General features: G+C 38.4%; 1 protein-coding gene across 1 annotated transcript in view; it reads right to left on the bottom strand.

The window, feature by feature from the left end:
- Nucleotides 1-7591: 7591 nt before the first annotated feature.
- Nucleotides 7592-18980, bottom strand: part of ARSJ (arylsulfatase family member J) — a 73603-nt gene continuing 62214 nt past the window's right edge. The window contains exon 2 of the mRNA XM_068975618.1: nt 7592-8990. Coding sequence (XP_068831719.1) covers nt 7592-8990 — 1399 coding nt within the window. The remainder of the gene's footprint in view (nt 8991-18980) is intronic.

Below are 18980 nucleotides of genomic sequence, written 5' to 3'. Positions count from 1 at the left end.
TTTTTCCTCCTGATACAGAGAAGGTGCCTTTCACCTGCGATTTTTGTCTCCTCCTTTCCAGAAGAAAAAGGAAGATCAAAGTGTCCTGCTTGATCTGCTGCTTTTAAAGTGGCTTTAAGTCAAAATAGCTAACGTTCCAATGAGGCATGTTTTGGGACGACCTGGTCTGAACGGCTACAATTTGTTGCTGTTAAGTCTGAATGAGTAGTAGATAATGTGGGTGTTATATGCGATAATTCCCTACCTTCTAGGTGCTAGAGGATTGATTATTCCAATCAGGAAAACCTTAAAATAGAGGGATGTTAGTGGGACACATATTAGAGACAAAATGACTCTATGACTAATGAGTTTTGCCATCCTTTTTGCTGAAAAGGAGCCTCTGGAATTTCTGGTGGTGGTGACACAAGAATATAGTTTCAGATAATTAAGTAAAATTCAAGTTTTGCTTTACTTTTTTAACCTTGGTTATAAAAACATCCTTTCCCACAGTTGTTTAGAATTTAGATATTCAATTGAAATTACTCCCCAGTCATTCACAACTCTTAAGGTGGAAGAGACTTTAATTCTTAAAGTATTGTTTCCAGAGAAATTAATATGTCATGTCGAAAATTGTTTTTGGATGTTTATTCTGAAAGATAAATTTGATTTCTATTTGGTTCGTTAGATAAGATACTACAGGCTTCCCTCGTGGCTCAGACGGTAAAGAATTTGCCCTGCAGTGTGGGAGACCGGGGTTCAATCCCTGGGTCAGGAAGATCCCCTGGAAAAGGGAATGGCAACCCACTCCAGTATTCTTGCTTGGAGAATTCCATGGATAGAGGAGCCTGGTGGGTATGGTTCATGGGGCTGCAGAGTCAGAAACCACTAAGCGACTAACACTTTCAAAAGTGGAGAAGGCTAAAGGATTAATATCTAAAGGATTTCTGCAAAGAGTGAATATATAGATATTTTAAATGAGCATTTGTTATTTTCTTACACCTTTTCAGTTGTTAAGATTGATTTTATTCAAAGTTGCATAACCCAATTGAAAAAGAATAGTATAGGATTGTAGCAAGTTTGCGAGGGGAAGGAAATCTCTAATCATAGATATAACATGGAAAGGTAAGTAAATGTGTTCAAGTTTGCCTAATTCCCAAGGACAACACTGGCTGTCATGTGTTTCATATTGTCATATCTAATCAGTCAATCAATGGACTTCACAGAGATGCTACAACCAATAAAATACTTCAGAAAAACCTACCTTTAAAGAAGCACAATTCTTCCTCTGCCAAACTGGAGAGTTTCTTAAGATACCCAAGGATATAGTCCATTTTGCTTCATAATTCTATGAAGAAACAAAGGTTTATTTGCCATTTATATTTCCTCTCTTATGGCTTGCTACAAAAATTATTCATAATTTAAGTCTCCACTTCTCCTTTCTGAAAACTCTCATTTAAACTACTGTGTTCTGTTATTTTCAAAGTAGTGTCACAATAATTATGTTCCACCCTGTTAGATAATAAAGATAAAATTTACTCTCAACTTTTTGTGATTTTTTGGTTTTTGTTGTACCATTCTGTTTCTGTAACTATCCATATCAAGTTAGTTTTCCCTAATGCTAGACAGACACTTTTGCATTTTACATCATTGCTATTATTGTGAGAAATGGTATTAGGGATGATTAGTTCTGTTTTTCAACAGCGAAATTCCTACACAACAATGGAAATGGAAACCCAAGCAAATGTAGTTGACGTGTTTTTTTGGTATTTTGTCAATTCACTCAAAAAAATAGATCTATATTGAATGTTGACTAGGAGCCAGGCATTGTTTTACATACTGGCCATACAGATGGAGAGTAGACATCAACTACTTTTCTAAAGAAGCTTATAATCTAGTGGGAGGAGCTAGAGAAGAAATAAAATATGTGAGTAAAGTATGAAATATATTGAAGGGTGGTAAGTCTATGCTGAAAGAGCAAGTCAGGGAAGAGAGTGGAGGAGAGGAAGGTGTTTGTTTATTTGACTGATGGCTGTGTCTCCCAGAACAGACATACACTACCTAAAGACAGGGACTCTTCCCTGTGTTGCTTGCTACCATATCCCAGTGTGTACCATTAGATGTGGCACTTACCAAGTGTTGAATAAATGGATGGATACACCCGGTGTTAAATAATTCCTCCCCCTATCCTGATCTACTTTTTTTTTTCACACTACTTTATGTAGAATGTCATTTACTTATGTTTATCATTTATTATCTGTGTTGCTGGGCTAGACAGTTACCTGCAGAAGCAATAAGAATTTTTATCCATTTGGTTCACTGATGAATCTCAAGCACCAAGACTACTGCCTAACAAGCAGGCAGTAGGATTTAATAAAAACTTGTTGCATGAATGAATTTTAGTAAGTGATTTCACTAAAAGGAAACAATGAGGTTATTAACTTCTGACACAAGAATTCTGTTTGCTACTTTTAGCAAGCCAGTTTATTCCTGCCTATAACACACATTCTGATGGCGACTGACAAATTCACAATGTATGTACCCAAGAATCCTAGGAATAAAATGCTTAAGAAACTAATCCTGATGCCAAATTCATGTACCTTGGAATATCAAATGCCACAATGTACTATCTACTCATTCAACTATCAAAGGGACAGCTTCTCTTCTATTATTAAGATTTTTTAAAAGGGAAAAGTGAGAGAAAAGTATGTAAATGAAACATGACTTGACAGTCCTGGTGTGGATTCTTTCAATGATTGAAACTTAACACAGAGTTTTGTTTTTTCATTCGAATAAAATGATTTTGATCCTTTCCTATACAAGACACATAAGGCACAGCCACCATTTATTTTCTGACAAAGCTAGGGGGATACTCATATTTCAATCCAGGAGTTTCCTTTGTTATCCTAATAAAAGGATCACAGGTTTTAAACAGTTGCCATTTACACTGGAAAAGCCACAGGCAACTCTAGAAATACAACCTGAGGATCAGAGTTCAGGAAAATGACACCTGCAAATAAATGCCCCATATGAACATAGTTTTAATGCTTACGGCGTAGAAGTCAAGTGCACAGTATTTTTCTCCCTGGATATCTTGAAACACCTAGTGATTTGTTCAAGCATTTTGGAAACATTTCTGTTCATTACTTATACATGACTATTATATTAGATTTTAGTTTCTTAAGGGCAAGACACAGACTTTTAAATCACAGCCTGCCCAGAGTCACGTGTAGGGGATGGGTACTCTCTTAAAAATAGTGAACTTGTGGAATCCAGAAAAATGGTAGAGATGATAAAGAACAAATATATGGATACCAAGGGGGAGAGGGCAGAGTGGGAGGAACTGGGGGGCTGGGACTGACATGCAAACACTATTGATACTATGTTAAAATAGATATAATGAGAACATCCTGTATGGCACAGGGAATTCTATTTAGCGCACTATGGCGATCTGAACCAACAGGAAGTCCAAAAGGGAGGGGATACACCTCTATGTGTGGATGACTCACTTTGCTGTACAGTAGAAACTACCACATCTTAAAGCAACTACATTCCAGTAAAAATTAGTTTAAAAAAAGAGTGAACATCCTTGAAATCATTTCCAGGTAGAAAACTGTGGGTTATTCTCCATTCAGAAAGTTATGGTCATTTAAAATCCCACCATATTACATAATACGCACTGGGCTCAAATGTGAGCAATTTTTATGATCCTAATTTGCCTCTTTTCTCCTTTATGTCTTGCTCGGGACTTCTAGAAGATTCTATGCTTACACTAAAAATTTCCAAAGTCTGTTTCACACTTTGCCTAGTCCTGTGTAGTTGCCTAGTTGCTATAGACAAGTGTTTTATGGGGAAGTAAATTAGAAAACATTATATAAAAATTGCCTTGTTAGAGGTTTAAAAGGCAAGCTAGGATTTTAAAAACTGTAAGAAAGTCTGCATAAATTGACCCCTTTAACCTTGTTTAACATCACATTTCCAAAACTTGTTTTTTTCTCAGAACTCTTTTTTAACATAATAATAACTCTATCTTTGATGTTACAAGATACCATCTATTTTAAGACAACTCATTAATTTATGTCCCACCAAGAAAGGAAAACACTGACAGGATGCCTTTGATTTTTAAGACTCATTTAAATATACAGCTGACAAAGCACAAACTCAAGAAATAGCACTTTATTCTACATAACGAAATGGAAATATATATTCTAGTAATGAAAAATTAAAAATTTTAAAAGATGTATTATTGTCCATTTTAGTAATTTTGGTAAGTCTATCAATTCTTTTATAGATTTCCATACACTGTCAGAGGCTGTCCTTTGAATTGTGATATAAACACATTTAATAGTATGTTAACATACCACCTTGAGAGTCCCTTGGACTGCAAGGAGATCCAACCAGTCCATCGTAAAGGAAATCAGTCCTGAATATTCACTGAAAGGACTGATGCTGAAGCTGAAACTCTGATACTTTGGCCACTTGATGCAAAGAACTGACTCATTTGAAAAGCCCCTGATGCTGGGAAAAATTGAGAGCAGAAGAAGGGGACAACAGAAGATGAGACGACGGTTGGATGGCATCACCGACTCAACGGACATAAGTTTGGGTGAACTCCAGGAGTTGGTGATGGACAGGGAGGCCTGGTGTGCTGCAGTCCACGGGATCACAAAGAGTTGGACACGACTGAGTGACTGAACTGAACTGACCAAGCAAACTCAGGGGCTTTCCAGGCAGCTCAGTGGTAAAGAATCTGCCTGCCAATGTAGGAGTTGCAAGAGGCACAGGTTCCATCCCTGGGTCGGGAAGATCCCATGGAGAAGGAATGGCAAGAAACTCTAGTATTCTTCCCTGGGAAATTCCATGGACAGAGAAGCCTGGCGGGCTACAGTCCATGGGGTCTCAAAGAGTCAGACATGACTTAGCGACATTAAAACAACAATATCACCTCATACATTTCTTTTTTTAAAATTGATTTTTATTGGAGTACAATTGTTTTACAAAGTTATGTTAGTTTCTGCTGTACAGCAAAGTGAATTAATTATACATACACATATATCTGTTCTTTTTTAGATCTTTTTCCCCATATAGGTCATTACAAAGTATTGAGCAGAGTTCCCTCTGCTCATTGTTCCTCACTGGTTATCTATTTTATACACAGTAGTGTATATATGTCAATCCCAATCTTCAAATTTACCCCTCCCCTCACTCTTTCCCCCTTGGTAACCCTAAGTTTTTTTCCTACATCTGTGACTCTATTTCTGTTTTGTAATAAGTTCATCTGTACCACGCTTTGAGATTCCATTTGTAAGCAAAATGATATGATATTTGTCTCTCTCTGTCTAATGCACTTCACTCAGCATGACAACCTCTAGGTTTGTCCATGTTATTGCAAATGGCATTATTTCATTTTTTTAAGGCTGAGTAAAATTCCATTGTTACCTCAAGAAACAAAAAATTTGCTTACATTTCTTTAATCACAGTTGTAATATCACATATCATGGTTCTAACTCTAGATTTTTCGAGTGTAAACACTTTGAGACTTACAGGCAGTATTAGGAGAAAGCACCTTAAAGACAACTCCAGGGCTGACAGGGACCACATCAACTTGTCCTCACTGATCACTCATGATACACTTCACTACAGATCGGGCTCCTTTAACCCGCCTCATGATGCCTGCATGTGTGAGTTTCAAACTAGATGTTTAACTCCTCTAGGTGGGATCCATATTTTCACTTCTTCATACCTTCCCACCATGTTCACTTGGTGTAAGAGTAAGGTCATTATAAATCGTATTTATTAACAAGAGAATACTCTTCTCCATGCAGTAGCCAGGTATAAACACCGCCTATTTGCAAAATCCATTTTATGTTACTGTGTTTGTTAGCAAATCATACTTTCGTCTGCCTATTTGTAAAGACTTTTGTTTGTTATCTTCCCGACCCAGGGATCGAACGCAGGTCTCCTGTATTAGAGGCAGACGCTTTAACCTCTGAGCTACCAGGGAAGCCCCAGTGTAATTCTATAGAGACATTAAATCAGAAAAGCCACACGATTTTCTGGTGCTAAAAAACATGTCATTTTAATAATTAAGATACATAAATAAAGTGTTTATGATAGAAACAATAAAGTTGTCTCTCAATTCTATACAAACACTGAATTTCCAAGCAATTTGTAAGGAATATATTCATCTTCTTACATTCACAATAATGGTTGAACAATGATGTTTATCACTTTTAAATTTTTATATTCTACAAATTCACACACTATTAATTTATAGTATTACAGTGCTTGATAATCGACAATATGAAATAAAATTCTTCTAATGGTATATAGAAAATAAAATAAAATAATTAAAATTCATTTGTATAACTTTTTATTAAAACAAAATAATTAATTTTTTCTGTAAAAATAAATTATGTACTTTGTGTTGAAACATCGTTCTATTAAAGTGTTTAGAAAATAGTTACATTCACGTTTTGGCAGTGTGCTGAAACATTCTTGTTTGCCATCCCCTCATGCATGATAAAGTCAGGTGCAAGCTGTTCACATGTGAGAAAAACAGCTTGTTTTCACAGGAAAGGAAATTATGTATGAAATAGAATTCATAAAAAACCCAAGTGTCCTGTGATAGAAATACAAACATTCACTAAGAAAAAAGCATTTTTCAAGGCCTTTGAGGTGATGCAACTTTTGACTAGACTTATCAAAGGTGGTTTTTAATCATCCTACCCTGTAACTTCCATTAAATTAGCATGTCCATCAGTTGCTGGTTAAAGTTCAATGTTATAATTTAAAACATAGTGTTTGGTCAACTGACGGAAGCACAGCAGTTGAACTCATCACTGACCACCTTTCATAAAGGAGCAACAGAAACAAACATCTCCATTCTGCTTTAAGCATGGATCCCAAGAGTAGCACCTTTATCACTGAGCACAAGTTTTCCAGCCGGCAGAAGTCTCTGGAGTGGCACAATATGAAAACTGTCTAATGCTGATGGCAGGGATCCTATTGAGCCAAATTTGCTGGTTCACCTAGAAACTGGTGAAAAACTTGGAATTGATTTAAATTTAACCAGAAAGGAGAAATATGACAAAGATCCAACAAAAGTCCAATGGGTCCAACAAAGATCTGTCTAGTCAAAGCTATGGTTTTTCCAGTAGTCATGTATGGATGAATGTGAGTTGGGACTATAAAGAAAGCTGAGTGCTGAAGAATGGATGCTTTTCAACTGTGGTGTTGGATAAAACTCTTGAGAGTCCCTTGGACAGCAAAGAGATCCAACCAGTCCATCCTAGAGGAAATCAGTCCTGAATATTCACTGGAAGGCCTGATGCTGAAGCTGAAACTCCAATACTTTGGCCACCTGATGCAAAGAACTGACTCATTTGAAAAGACCCTGATGCTGGGCAAAACTGAAGGCAGGAGGAGAAGGGGACGACAGAGGATGAGATGGCTGGATGGCATCACCGACTCAATGGACATGAGTTTGAGTAGGCACCAGGAGTTGGTGATGGACAGGGAAGCCTGGTGTGCTGCAGTCCACGGGATCACAAAGAGTCAGACACAACTAAGCGATTGAACTGAACTGAACTGAAGACAGGAAAAAAATGTGTGCTTATCCATGAGAAATCCCTGAATGGCAGTTTGGAAACGAGCGCTCCTTCTGCTGTTTTTTCTTCGTCTTACCTTTCTTCTGCTTTTTCTCAGCCTTCTTTTTGCTTGGCTTCTGTTTCTTGCTTTCCTCTTTATACCATGGCCCCCAGACTCCTCCGTTGAGCCGAGGGTTACTTCTGGGGTCTTTGGGGGGGTACCTGACAGGCACTGCGGTTTTGTTGAACTGGGAGAGCCTCCGGAGGAGCTGCTTTACGATCCCGGGATACCTGTTGGAAAGGTCCACTCTCTCATAGGGGTCGGCTGTAATGTTGAACAGCCACACGCTTTTGCCCGTTGACAAGGTAATCCGTTCATTGTGCCACCGGTTTGGCCCCAGGTTGCTGAAAGACTGAGGGGGCACCCAGTCGCTGTATCCTGGGTTCCCTGTGAGCAGTTTCCAGTGTTGCACCCTGATAGCAGACTGAATGGCAGTGTTCCAGATCCCGTAGCCTGCAGCCCAAGAGCCGTTTTTCGCCTTGGTATAAATGGGGTCAATGTTGTGCAAAATGTCCACGCGGGGAGAACGAAGGCCTTCGCTTATGGTCTCCCAGACATCATAGCCATCCAGTTGAATGTTCTCATCAATCTGCCCTTCAGCCAGTGAAATCAGAGTGGGGTACCAGTCAGTGATGTGCACGAGCTCCTTACACACGGTGCCCTTGTTTTTCAGGAGTGGGCTGTGCACGAAGCCAACAGCCCGGATCCCCCCTTCCCAGTAGGTTCCTTTGCTACCTCTCAGGGGCCAGTTGCTTCCTCCTGCTGTGGGCTGACCACCGTTATCTGAAGAGTATATGATAATGCTGTTGTTGTAGAAACCGTACATCTTTAGAGCCAGGGTCACATTATTAATTGCTTCGTCTAAGCAGGAGAGCATGGCAGCATACCTGCGTCTGTTTATGTTGACAATGGATCTGTAGTGTTCAAAATACCTGCCAGGGGCTTGCAGTGGGGAGTGCACAGCTTGGTAGGCAATGTATAAAAATATAGGCTTTCTGGGGTCATGGGAAGCTAAGATTTGCTGCACTCTCTGAGTGTACATCTGTGTGGAGTATATGCCGTTGTCGTAGTCCCAGGCAGCATTGTCATTTTCGTACAAGTCATAGCCACACATCCCAGGACTGTCACATTTGTAGTGTGTATAGTAATCGCCACTTCCCAAGAGGGAACCAAAAAAGGTATCAAATCCTCTCTTGGTGGGCATACATTCTTTTCTATAAAAACCCAAGTGCCATTTTCCAACCATATGTGTTGAATACCCAACCTCCTTCAGCTTCTGAGGTAGGGTTGCATTGTCCAGAGGTAAGCAGTTGGGCTGGGTAGGTCTTATGATAGAATGTTGAAGTCCGGTGTGTATCTGATACCTAACAAAAGAGTAAAAAATGTGTCAGTGCAGGATAAAAGAGAGATTCCACAGAAAACAATGATTCTTCTATTAAATAATGTTTCTATGAAGATAAATGCTACCCCAAATAAAATATGATCAATTCAGTATTTCTCCTGTTGACCCAAAAGTCCTGCCATAATTAGCTACACATTTAACATCTGAAATGCATTTTCACTTCAAATCAGTACTTCTGAAACTAAGATTCCATTGCTTATTTCAAAGTCTTTTTAAAGTTCTTATAACAGAAGTAATTTGAATAAACTTTAATCATTCAATTAATTATATGATGCACCAAACTAACATGATCAAGGAAAGAGTATAAATTTCAGTGTTTGTAACCAAGCAGGATTCTGTGGATCCTACCATACAGTTGTGCTCATTTCACATGCTAGTAAGGCAATGCTCAAATTTTTTCAAACTAGGCTTCAGCAGTACATGAATGGAGAACTTCTAGATGTACAAGGTGGATTTAGAAAAGGCAGAGGAACCAGAGATTAAATTGCCGACATCTTTTGGATCATAGAAAAAGTAAGAAAATTTCAGAAAAAAATCTGCTTCATTGACTACACTAAAGCCTTTGATTGTGTGCATCAGAACAAACTGTAGAAAATTCTTAAAGAGATGAGAATACCAGACCCTCTTACCTGTCTCTTAAGAAACCTGTGTGCAGATCAAGAAGCAACAATTAGACACGGACATAGAACAATGGACTGGTTCAAAATTGGGAATGTAGTATGACAAGGCTTGTCACCCTGCTTATGTAACGTATGTGCAGAGTGCGTCATGCAAAATGCCAGGCTGGATGAATTACAAGCTGGAATCAAGACTGCAGAGAGAAATATCAACAATCTCATATACAAATAATACCATTCTAGTGGCAGAAGGCAAAGAGGCACTGAGAACCTTTTGATGAGGGTGAAAGAAGAAAGCAAATAAGCTGGCTTAATACACAGCATTCAGCAATCTAAGATCATGGCATCTGGTCCCATCACTTCATGGTTAATAGATGGGGAAGCAATGGAAACAGTTACAGACTTCATTTTCTTGGGCTCCAAAATCACTGTGGACAGTGACTGCAGCCATGAAATTAAAACATGCTTGCTCCTTGAAAGGAAAGCTATGACAAACCCAGACAGCGTATTAGAAAGCAGAGACATCACTTTTCCAACAAAGGTCCATATAGTCAAAGCTATGGTTTTTCTAGTAGTCATGTATGAATGTGAGAGCTGGATCATCAAGAAGGCTGAGCGCCAGAGAATTGATGCTTTCCAACTGTGGTGCTGGAGAAGACTCTTGAGATTGCCTTGGACAGCAAAGAGATCAGACCAGTCAATCCTAAAGGAAATCAACCCTGAATATCACTGGAAAGATTGGCGCTGATGCTGAAGCTCCAATACTTTGGCCACCTGATGTGAAGAGGCCATTTGCTGGAAAAGGCCCTGATATGCTGTCAGACACGACTTAGTGACTCAAAAATAACAACAAGGATCCTATGGGGCCTTCTCAGGACAGACCACGCTCCCCCTCCCCACCACTCCCACACTTCCATGTCCTCTCCTGCTTCCCAAATTCCAAAGAATATATTTAATCAAAGAGGTGAGAAAATGCAGAAACAAAGGAAAACATTCAAGTATGAAAAAATAATAATAACTTAGCCATTAAACAAAGTCAAAGAACTTCAGTTTCTCCTCAGTGGCCATAAACAATATTCTGAGCTTTATCTTTTAGCTATTTTGTAGATTCTGAAATCCCCCACCCGGTGGAAGAAGTTAACTATATGCTGACCGCAAGCACAAAGAACCCAGACCAGTTGGAATCAGAAGGTTGAAGATGTTGATTCCTGATTACATCACCTAAACCAATCAGAAGAATATTCATCTTGGAATTTGAGTCTTTTGAGCATTCATTGCCTGGACTCCTTGCTTGGGGCCCTGCAATAAACACTTTTTCCTTCACCACAACCCAGTATCAGTAGATTGGCTTTACTGAACCCAGGTGAGGGGACTCAAGTTTGGTTTGGTAATATGCTGTTGTTGTTACTGTTGTTTTTGGTCTAAAGACCTCACTGATGCTGCTGATGCTGCTGCTAAGTCGCTTCAGTCGTGTCCAACTCTGTGTGATCCCACAGACGGCAGCCCACCAGGCTCCCCCGCCCCTGGGATTCTCCAGGCAAGAACATTGGAGTGGGTTGCCATTTCCTTCTCCAATGCATGAAAGTGAAAAGTGAAAGTGAAGTCGCTCAGTCGTGTCTGACTCTTAGCAACCCCATCGACTGCAGCCTACCAGGCTCCTCCGTCCCTGGGATTTTCCAGGCAAGAGTACTGGAGTGGGGTGCCACTGCCTTCTCCGAAAGACCTCACATTAGCTCCTAAATCATTTTTCTGAATAATTTATTTCAAGCTGATCTGAAAGTACTAAAAATACATATAAAAATTATATAAAAATCTCCTGTTTGTCAAAACTTGTTAAATCTCTGTAGGGAGAAACAGAAAATCTCTGAATCACAATATATTGTTGTTGAAAAGCCATTTTAGAAAGTGTTCTAGCTAGTGCTAAGGAAAGATTACATTTTTCTAAGAACAGTAGGAAATGAATCCTTTCATATGTTTCCCACTGTCTCTTTTTAAGAAAATTACATTCACTTACAATTTAGTATAAGAAACTGAGGTAACCTTTCTATACATTAAAATTAAATATATGTTGATTTCTGGCATTGTTCTCTTCCCAAGGGTATTTGCCAAGGGCTTTTATCTGCCCTCCCCCCCCGAGAATGGTTATTATCACATAAGTATATGAATTTTCAATTGGGTCAAGATATGCCCACTAGTTCATGCCATCTTAAAAATGATTAATTCTATAGTTTTATTATATAAGTTCAAAACAATTTTTGAATAGGAAATATAAGCATTCTGAGAAAATGAAGTTTGCAAAAAGGGTTAGTGTAAAAATCAAAATATTCCTGGAATCAAATTACGAAGAGTTATATTGAGATAAAAAATAATTAAATCAATTGAATAAAGTCCCACATGTTATATATGTCTTGGATTGACTAGTTTATTTTTAAATCTTCAAATGATAGTATACTGCAACTGTGAGTTCTTTCAAAGAGTCAATTGCAGTAACAGGCTGAAGGTTCATAGCAGCTGTAGTAATGTCCAGGCAGTATTCATATAGGCCCCATCTACTCTGCTTATCATTTAGCTGTTGAAGTTCACAATGAATAAAGTAATGAACTCCAAAGAAACAAGGTTTTAAGAAACATAATTTAGTCATAAATTCATAAAAAGTATTATTGCTCGCGAGTTTCTGATCCAGTTCAAGATCTCAAACATTAACTTCTAAAACCACTAATTTTTGTATAAGCACAAGACAAATTGATAGCACCTATCTATGTAAACATTGAGGATATTTAAAAAGGAGAAATCTGTATATTGTGAGACTGTGGGGAAGGATTTGTGGACATGGGTTACTAATTGTCTTATGTAGAAATGTAGTTGGCCAGAGTATCTATTACATTCATTGAACAGCTAACCAACCGAAGTCTTTCTAATTAAAACTGGGCACTTTTGCACATAGTACTAAGGGCAAAGAGAACTGAGGCTTTTGAAAAGTGTAAAATACAGAAACTGTTCAGTGTTGGCAGACACAGAAGAGAGTGCAGAACAATTAATCAACTGTGTGGTCTCTGTCTTCTCCAGCGCAGAATGTTTTTCATATTGGAAAATTTAGAATCAACAATATAAAGGCTTGACAGCAGCTCCTAACAGAAGAGAGCTTTCAGGGAAGCTCCTGCTTAAATGAGTTCAAGACTCTGGAACCAAATAATGTTTGATGCAGCATTAGAGGCAGAGGTTAAGGGTACGTTTTGTTTTGGGAGTCAGAGAAATCAGGGTTTGAATTTGTCTGACTGCTTATTAGCTGTGTGACTTTGAGCAGTACGTAACCCCCTGATCCTCCATTTCTTCATCTGTAAAAGAGGGATAATAATATATACTGGATTGCTGTAGCCCTGAAAGAGGGCACAGATTCTGATAGGGAGAGTGCATTCAAGAAGTGATAGGCTTTACCATTGTTATCCCAAGTTCTGAGTCATGTTACTAACATGTCTTTCAAGTTTTATAACTGACAGACCTTTCGCCTGCTTTCTGTGTTTAGTCCTCATTACAACAGTGAGAAGTAGGATTATTTACATTCATTTTATAGATGGGAGAATAGAGATACAGAGATATCCCCCCACCTCCTCCAACCTGCTTTACCAGGCTGTGATATGGGCTCCTGAACAACACAGGAGAAACTGGATACTTTTCCCGTCTCCTCAAGAGTTAAGTCCAGCACTTCTTAAAAAATCAAGGAGCAGAGGAAAGATACCGTCAGTCTTGAGAAGTTAATCTAACTTTCTAATTAAAGATAGGAAGAATTTATAAACCAAATGAGGCTTATGCTGATTCTAGAAAAATTTGAGAACGTACTTGTAAGTAGATAATTTTTGAGCATCTTTCTTTTAAACAATATTAGATAGGGTCAAAAAGAAAAGTCCTGCAAAGTTAGCTTCATTTTCTTTCTAAAAAGGAGGAGAATTAAGAAAATAGCTTAGGAAAATGATTTTGTTGTTGTTAAGTTGCTAAGTTGTGTCTGACTCTTTTGCAACCCCCTAGACTGAAGCCCACCAGGCTCCTCTGTCCATGGGATTTCCCAGGCAAGAATACTGGAGTGGGTTGCCCTTTCCTTCTCCAGGGGACCTTCCCGACCTAAGATCAAACCTGCATCTCCTGCTTGGCAGGTGAATTCTTTACCACTGAGCCACCTGGGAAGCCCCAGGAAAATGATAAGCATTTGAAAAATCTGCCTTTGATTTTTTCTTCATAAAATAATGAAAAATCAACTGGATGACAGCCCTGCCTGTACACAATAAGAATGATCTTATTCTTTCATATCAGTTAATTGCAAAGAGAAAATTTTCATTAACATGATCTTCTCTGGTTTCCAGAACTGTATGGGACAGGCAAGGGGGATCCATTTATTAATTCCATCTAACAACAACAACAACAATAAAAGAACACTGAAACTCAGAGTAATTTAGAGGCTTTCCTAAGTTTTATAGCTGTAAGTTTTGAGTTATATACTAGAATCCAGACTTTGGGCTTTGGAAACTTTCTAGTGTATACTTACAGCTACAGTTAGACCCACGTAAAGTACCTCAGATATGCAGATGACACCACCCTTACGGCAGAAAGTGAAGAGGAACTAAAAAGCCTCTTGATGAAAATGAAAGTGGAGAGTGAAAAAGTTGGCTTAAAGCTGAACATACAGAAAACGAAGATCATGGCATCTGGTCCCATCACTTCATGGCAAATATATGGGGAAACAGTGGAAAAAGTGTCAGACCTTATTTTTTGGGGCTCCAAAATCACTGCAGATGGTGATTGCAACCATGAAATTAAAAGATGCTTACTCCTTGGAAGGAAAGTTATGACCAACCTAGATAGCATATTCAAAAGCAGAGACATTACTTTGCCAACAAAGGTCCGTCTAGTCAAGGCTATGGTTTTTCCAGTGGTCATGTATGGATGTGAGAGTTGGACTGTGAAGAAAGCTGAGTGCCGAAGAATTGATGCTTTTGAACTGTGGTGTTGGAGAAGACTCTTGAGAGTCCGTTGGACTGCAAGGAGATCCAACCAGTCCATTCTGAAGGAGATCAACCCTGGGATTTCTTTGGAAGGAATGATGCTAAAGCTGAAGCTCCAGTACTTTGGCCACCTCATGTGAAAAGTTGACTCATTGGAAAAGACTCTGACGCTGGGAGGGATTGGGGGCAGGAGGAGAAGGGGACGACAGAGGATGAGATGGCTGGATGGCATCACTGACTCGATGGACGTGAGTTTGAGTGAACTCCGGGAGTTGGTGATGGACAGGGAGGCCTGGTGTGCTGCGATTCATGGGGTCGCAAACAGTGGGACACAACTGAGCGACTAAACTGAACCGAACTGAAAGTTTGGATTAATTTATCCTCATTAATCTTCAGTATTTATCCATTTCCTTAGTTAAGCAATATTACTGAGTGTATGATGTGTGCCAAGAATTAAGTTTTTGTTTTATTTTGTTTCTCCCCCTACTCCCAGAGCTGTTATATTAAGTCGGTTGTAAGTAAAGATCCTACCAACAATGAAGGTATGAGTTCTCTGAACCCTGGGATTGGGTGGAGTCAGCACTATCAGTCATGGAGAACAGCACTGAATGTTAACGACTTTTCTTTTTTCAGGAAGGAGATTGTTGGGATCTAGGGAAGTTCTTGATAAGAGTTTTCGGCTTGTCAGTGACACTGACTTGGCAACAACCAACTGGAAGGCCAATCAGATAATTCTTAAAAAAAAATTACAAAAGAGCACATTGATTAACATTAACTAGTGAAGTGAAAGTGAAGTCGCTCAGTCATGTTCAACTCTTTGAGACCCCTATGGACACTAGGCTCCTCCGTCCATGGGATTTTCTAGGCAAGAGTACTGGAGAGGGTTGCCGTTTCCTTCTCCAGGGAACTTCCCAACCCAGGGATTGAACCCAGGTCTCCCATATTGTAGACAGACGCTTTCCGTCGTCTGAGCCACCACTTATCTTAGCCAAAAAGCCAAGAAGCTGGTTGAGAATTCCCAGTCTGGAAGGTAGTTTCTGAAACAGCACAACTGGAGCCTTCCTTTGGCTTCAGCTCATAGATTATTATTATCTACGATTTGAATAAAGAAATAGAAGACATGTTTATCATCTAGGAGGAATAGTTAAAGGTGGATAATGAAAACTCAAAGAAATCTAAGTGACCTGAATTGTTGTTGAAACAAATACAATGAAATATACATAGAAAGTTAAGGAAGAACCTAAAGACTGAAAGGAAATATATGAAAAAAATGTAGAATACTAAATTAAGGGCGTCTGAATGGGCCTACTCTGGGACAATGCAAGCATCAAAATAAACAGTGATAGTAATAAATTATACCCACTGAATAGAACAGGAAACCTTGAATTCATACTAACATGAATAAGTAAATAGGAAAAGTTTGATACGTAATGTGATATAAAAGTACCTCCCCACAAAACACTTATTAACTGTATATATGGAAAAGAGTAACCACACAGTGGAAGTGCTCAATTAACACATTAATCAAATGATCAAAATTAACATCATCAGTAATTGGGATAAACCAACATCATGTGCTACCAGATAAAATGCAATAAGAACATAGGATTGATTCTACAGTGTTCTACTCGAAAGTACCTAATCTGAATCCAATCCTCAGTAAACAGGTAAACCAAACTGAGGGACATTCTACAAAAAAAGTATCAAGATTATGTAAGGCCAACAAGGACTAAGAAACTTCCAGTTTGAGACAGAGGAGTCATGATGAATAAATGAAACATGTGATTCTGAGCTGGAATGGTTACGATAAGAGCATGAGGAGAACCGGCAAAACCTAAATGCAGTCTGAAAACTAAATGTGAACAATAGTGTTTTCATGTTCTCAACTGCTGTGTTTTGGATAATGTGGGTAACTATCTTTGTAGGACATACACAAGAAAGTACCGGATAAGGATGGGGCATCAGGTCGGCAATTAACTCTCAAATGGGTCAGGAAAAAAAAGTGATTTATGTTGTGCTCTACTTGAAGATGTTCTGTAAGTACAAGATGGTTTCAAAATTTTTAAAAAGAAAATCTAAACAAAAGGCAGTACATATTAATTAAAAAAAATCAATTGCCCACATGTTAGTTACATACAACCGTGTAAATAACTGGGGAAAGTTGAATCTATCAGACTATGAATTTAATAGAAAGCAAAAAAGAAAAATAAGAGCTCAAGTATATACACTGTACTATCTTATTAATTATAATAATTATAGAAATGTATACAAAATAGAAATTAAATTAGATGAGGTAAAAATAAATATAAATAGAATTTCTGGCATTTCTTCTTGCATTCTAATGAATTATCCTGCATTGCTCTAGGGTATCAGGACTACATTTGCAGATCACTGGTTTAGAAAGGAGATTGTAGACAGATGAAAAGCAAAAACACAGAATTTTTTTTTTTAAGGCTAGTGAAGTAGTTTGGGTCAAAGACGATGGTAGCTTGGACTACCATCTAGTGGCAGTAAAATGGAAAACGGAAGTGGATAGATCAAATGCATGCTTTGGACTTAGAACTTTTAGGGCTAAATCAGTGAGGCAAGGATGATGGAAGGACAACGGAAGAAAAACCAAGAATGACTTCTGGATTTGTGGCTTTCAGAACTTGGTGAATGGTAGATGGACTATCTGGTCTCTGTTTCTGAAGTATATAACTGGGACTAATGGGTAACAGTTGGAGAAAGAAATGGCAACCCACTCCAGTATTCTTGCCTGGAGAATCCCAGGGACAGAGGAGCCTGGTGGGAGGCCGTCTATGGAGTCACACAGAGTTGGACATGACTGAAGCGACTTAGCAGCAGTAGCAGCAATGGGTAACAGTGCAAGGAGGCAGATTTCAACTCAAAGCAGGAAAAAAAAAAAAGTTATAGGAAAGAAAAGAAAGAAACACCAAAAAAAATCTACCAAAGATACTATAACAGGCACACCTGAACTGGAAAAGAAGTACTAAATGACACTTAAGGTTCCTTCTAGAAAAATCCATGGGTCAAGGACTACAGCTTAGTGTTTCCATAAAGAATTCCATATAAGCTCAAAGCAGCTTTACAAAACCAAGTTTATATTATGTACAGACAACTGACAAAGAAGTTTCCACAATGTATCAATATATATTTAACTTCTTTTGAACAATATAAAGTTAGATTAAAAGATAGGTTTTCCACACAATGTGTTCTGAATACACACTGTAATCATATTAGCTAAAAAATAAATTAATTTTGAAATTTAGTGCACTTTTTTTGTCTCCATCTGGCTACCATGTGAAGAAAATTTTGTATGAACAATAGTAAAACTACAGTTGATGCCAAATCTCCTTAAAGCTACAACCACCATTCTCACTTGCCGCCAACTTAAAAGAAAAGAGCTTAGTGGACCTTTCAGCGTGGCATTAGAACACATGAAGAGTTTTGTAATTTTTTAAGATGTTAATTTATATTATTGAGTGCTGGCAGTGGCAGTAATTTTTGAATTCTCTTTTTAAAAAAATGTCTAATTTAAAAGTAATAATAATTCAATATTATTATTTTAATCCAGTTACACATTTAATTTAACCTTATAAATACAACGATGAAAGAAATGAATCCTAATAGTTTCACGCAGATTCTAAAGTCCAGGATGGTTACAGGGTGCAAAAGCAGCCAATAGCGCAGTAAGAAATTGAAAGGAAGGAGACAAGTACAAACGATCACAGTTCACGAATCAAATGTCACACAGATATGTATGTTAGAAATATATCACTATTTTCCATATTCTGAAAGGTGTTCCTTTATTACTTTCTTCCAAGTGGCATCCTTTTTTTTGTCTCAAAGCGTATAACTATTTACAGGCGTTAATTTCATTGTTTAGGTAGAGGGTGAGGGTGGGGGAGGGGTGTCACACCAAGTCTGTGCCTTGCCTTTCATCTCACGAACAAACATCCACTCGTTTATGAGATGAAAACGCGGCATAGTTTAGATGAATTACTTATTTACCACTCTTCTACCCACCATGAGTCAGACAGTGCTAGTTTTGGAGATGACCAAGTTAAATGTCAATAACCTCTGATATGCAGATGACACCACCCTTATGGCAGAAAGTGAAGAGGAACTAAAAAGCCTCTTGATGAAAGTGAAAGAGGAGAGTGAAAAAGTTGGCTTAAAGCTCAACATTCAGAAAACGAAGGTCATGGCATTCGGTCCCATTACTTCATGGGAAATAGATCGGGAAACAGTGAAAACAGTGTCAGACTTTATTTTGGGGGGCTCCAAAATCACTGCAGATGGTGATTGCAGCCATGAAATTAAAAAGACGCTTACTCC

Source organism: Capricornis sumatraensis, chromosome 7, assembly GCF_032405125.1.
Source record: "Capricornis sumatraensis isolate serow.1 chromosome 7, serow.2, whole genome shotgun sequence".
Lineage (NCBI taxonomy): Eukaryota > Metazoa > Chordata > Mammalia > Artiodactyla > Bovidae > Capricornis > Capricornis sumatraensis.
The sequence above is the reverse complement of the archived record's forward strand: the minus strand, read 5'-3'. Positions and strand labels throughout refer to the sequence as shown.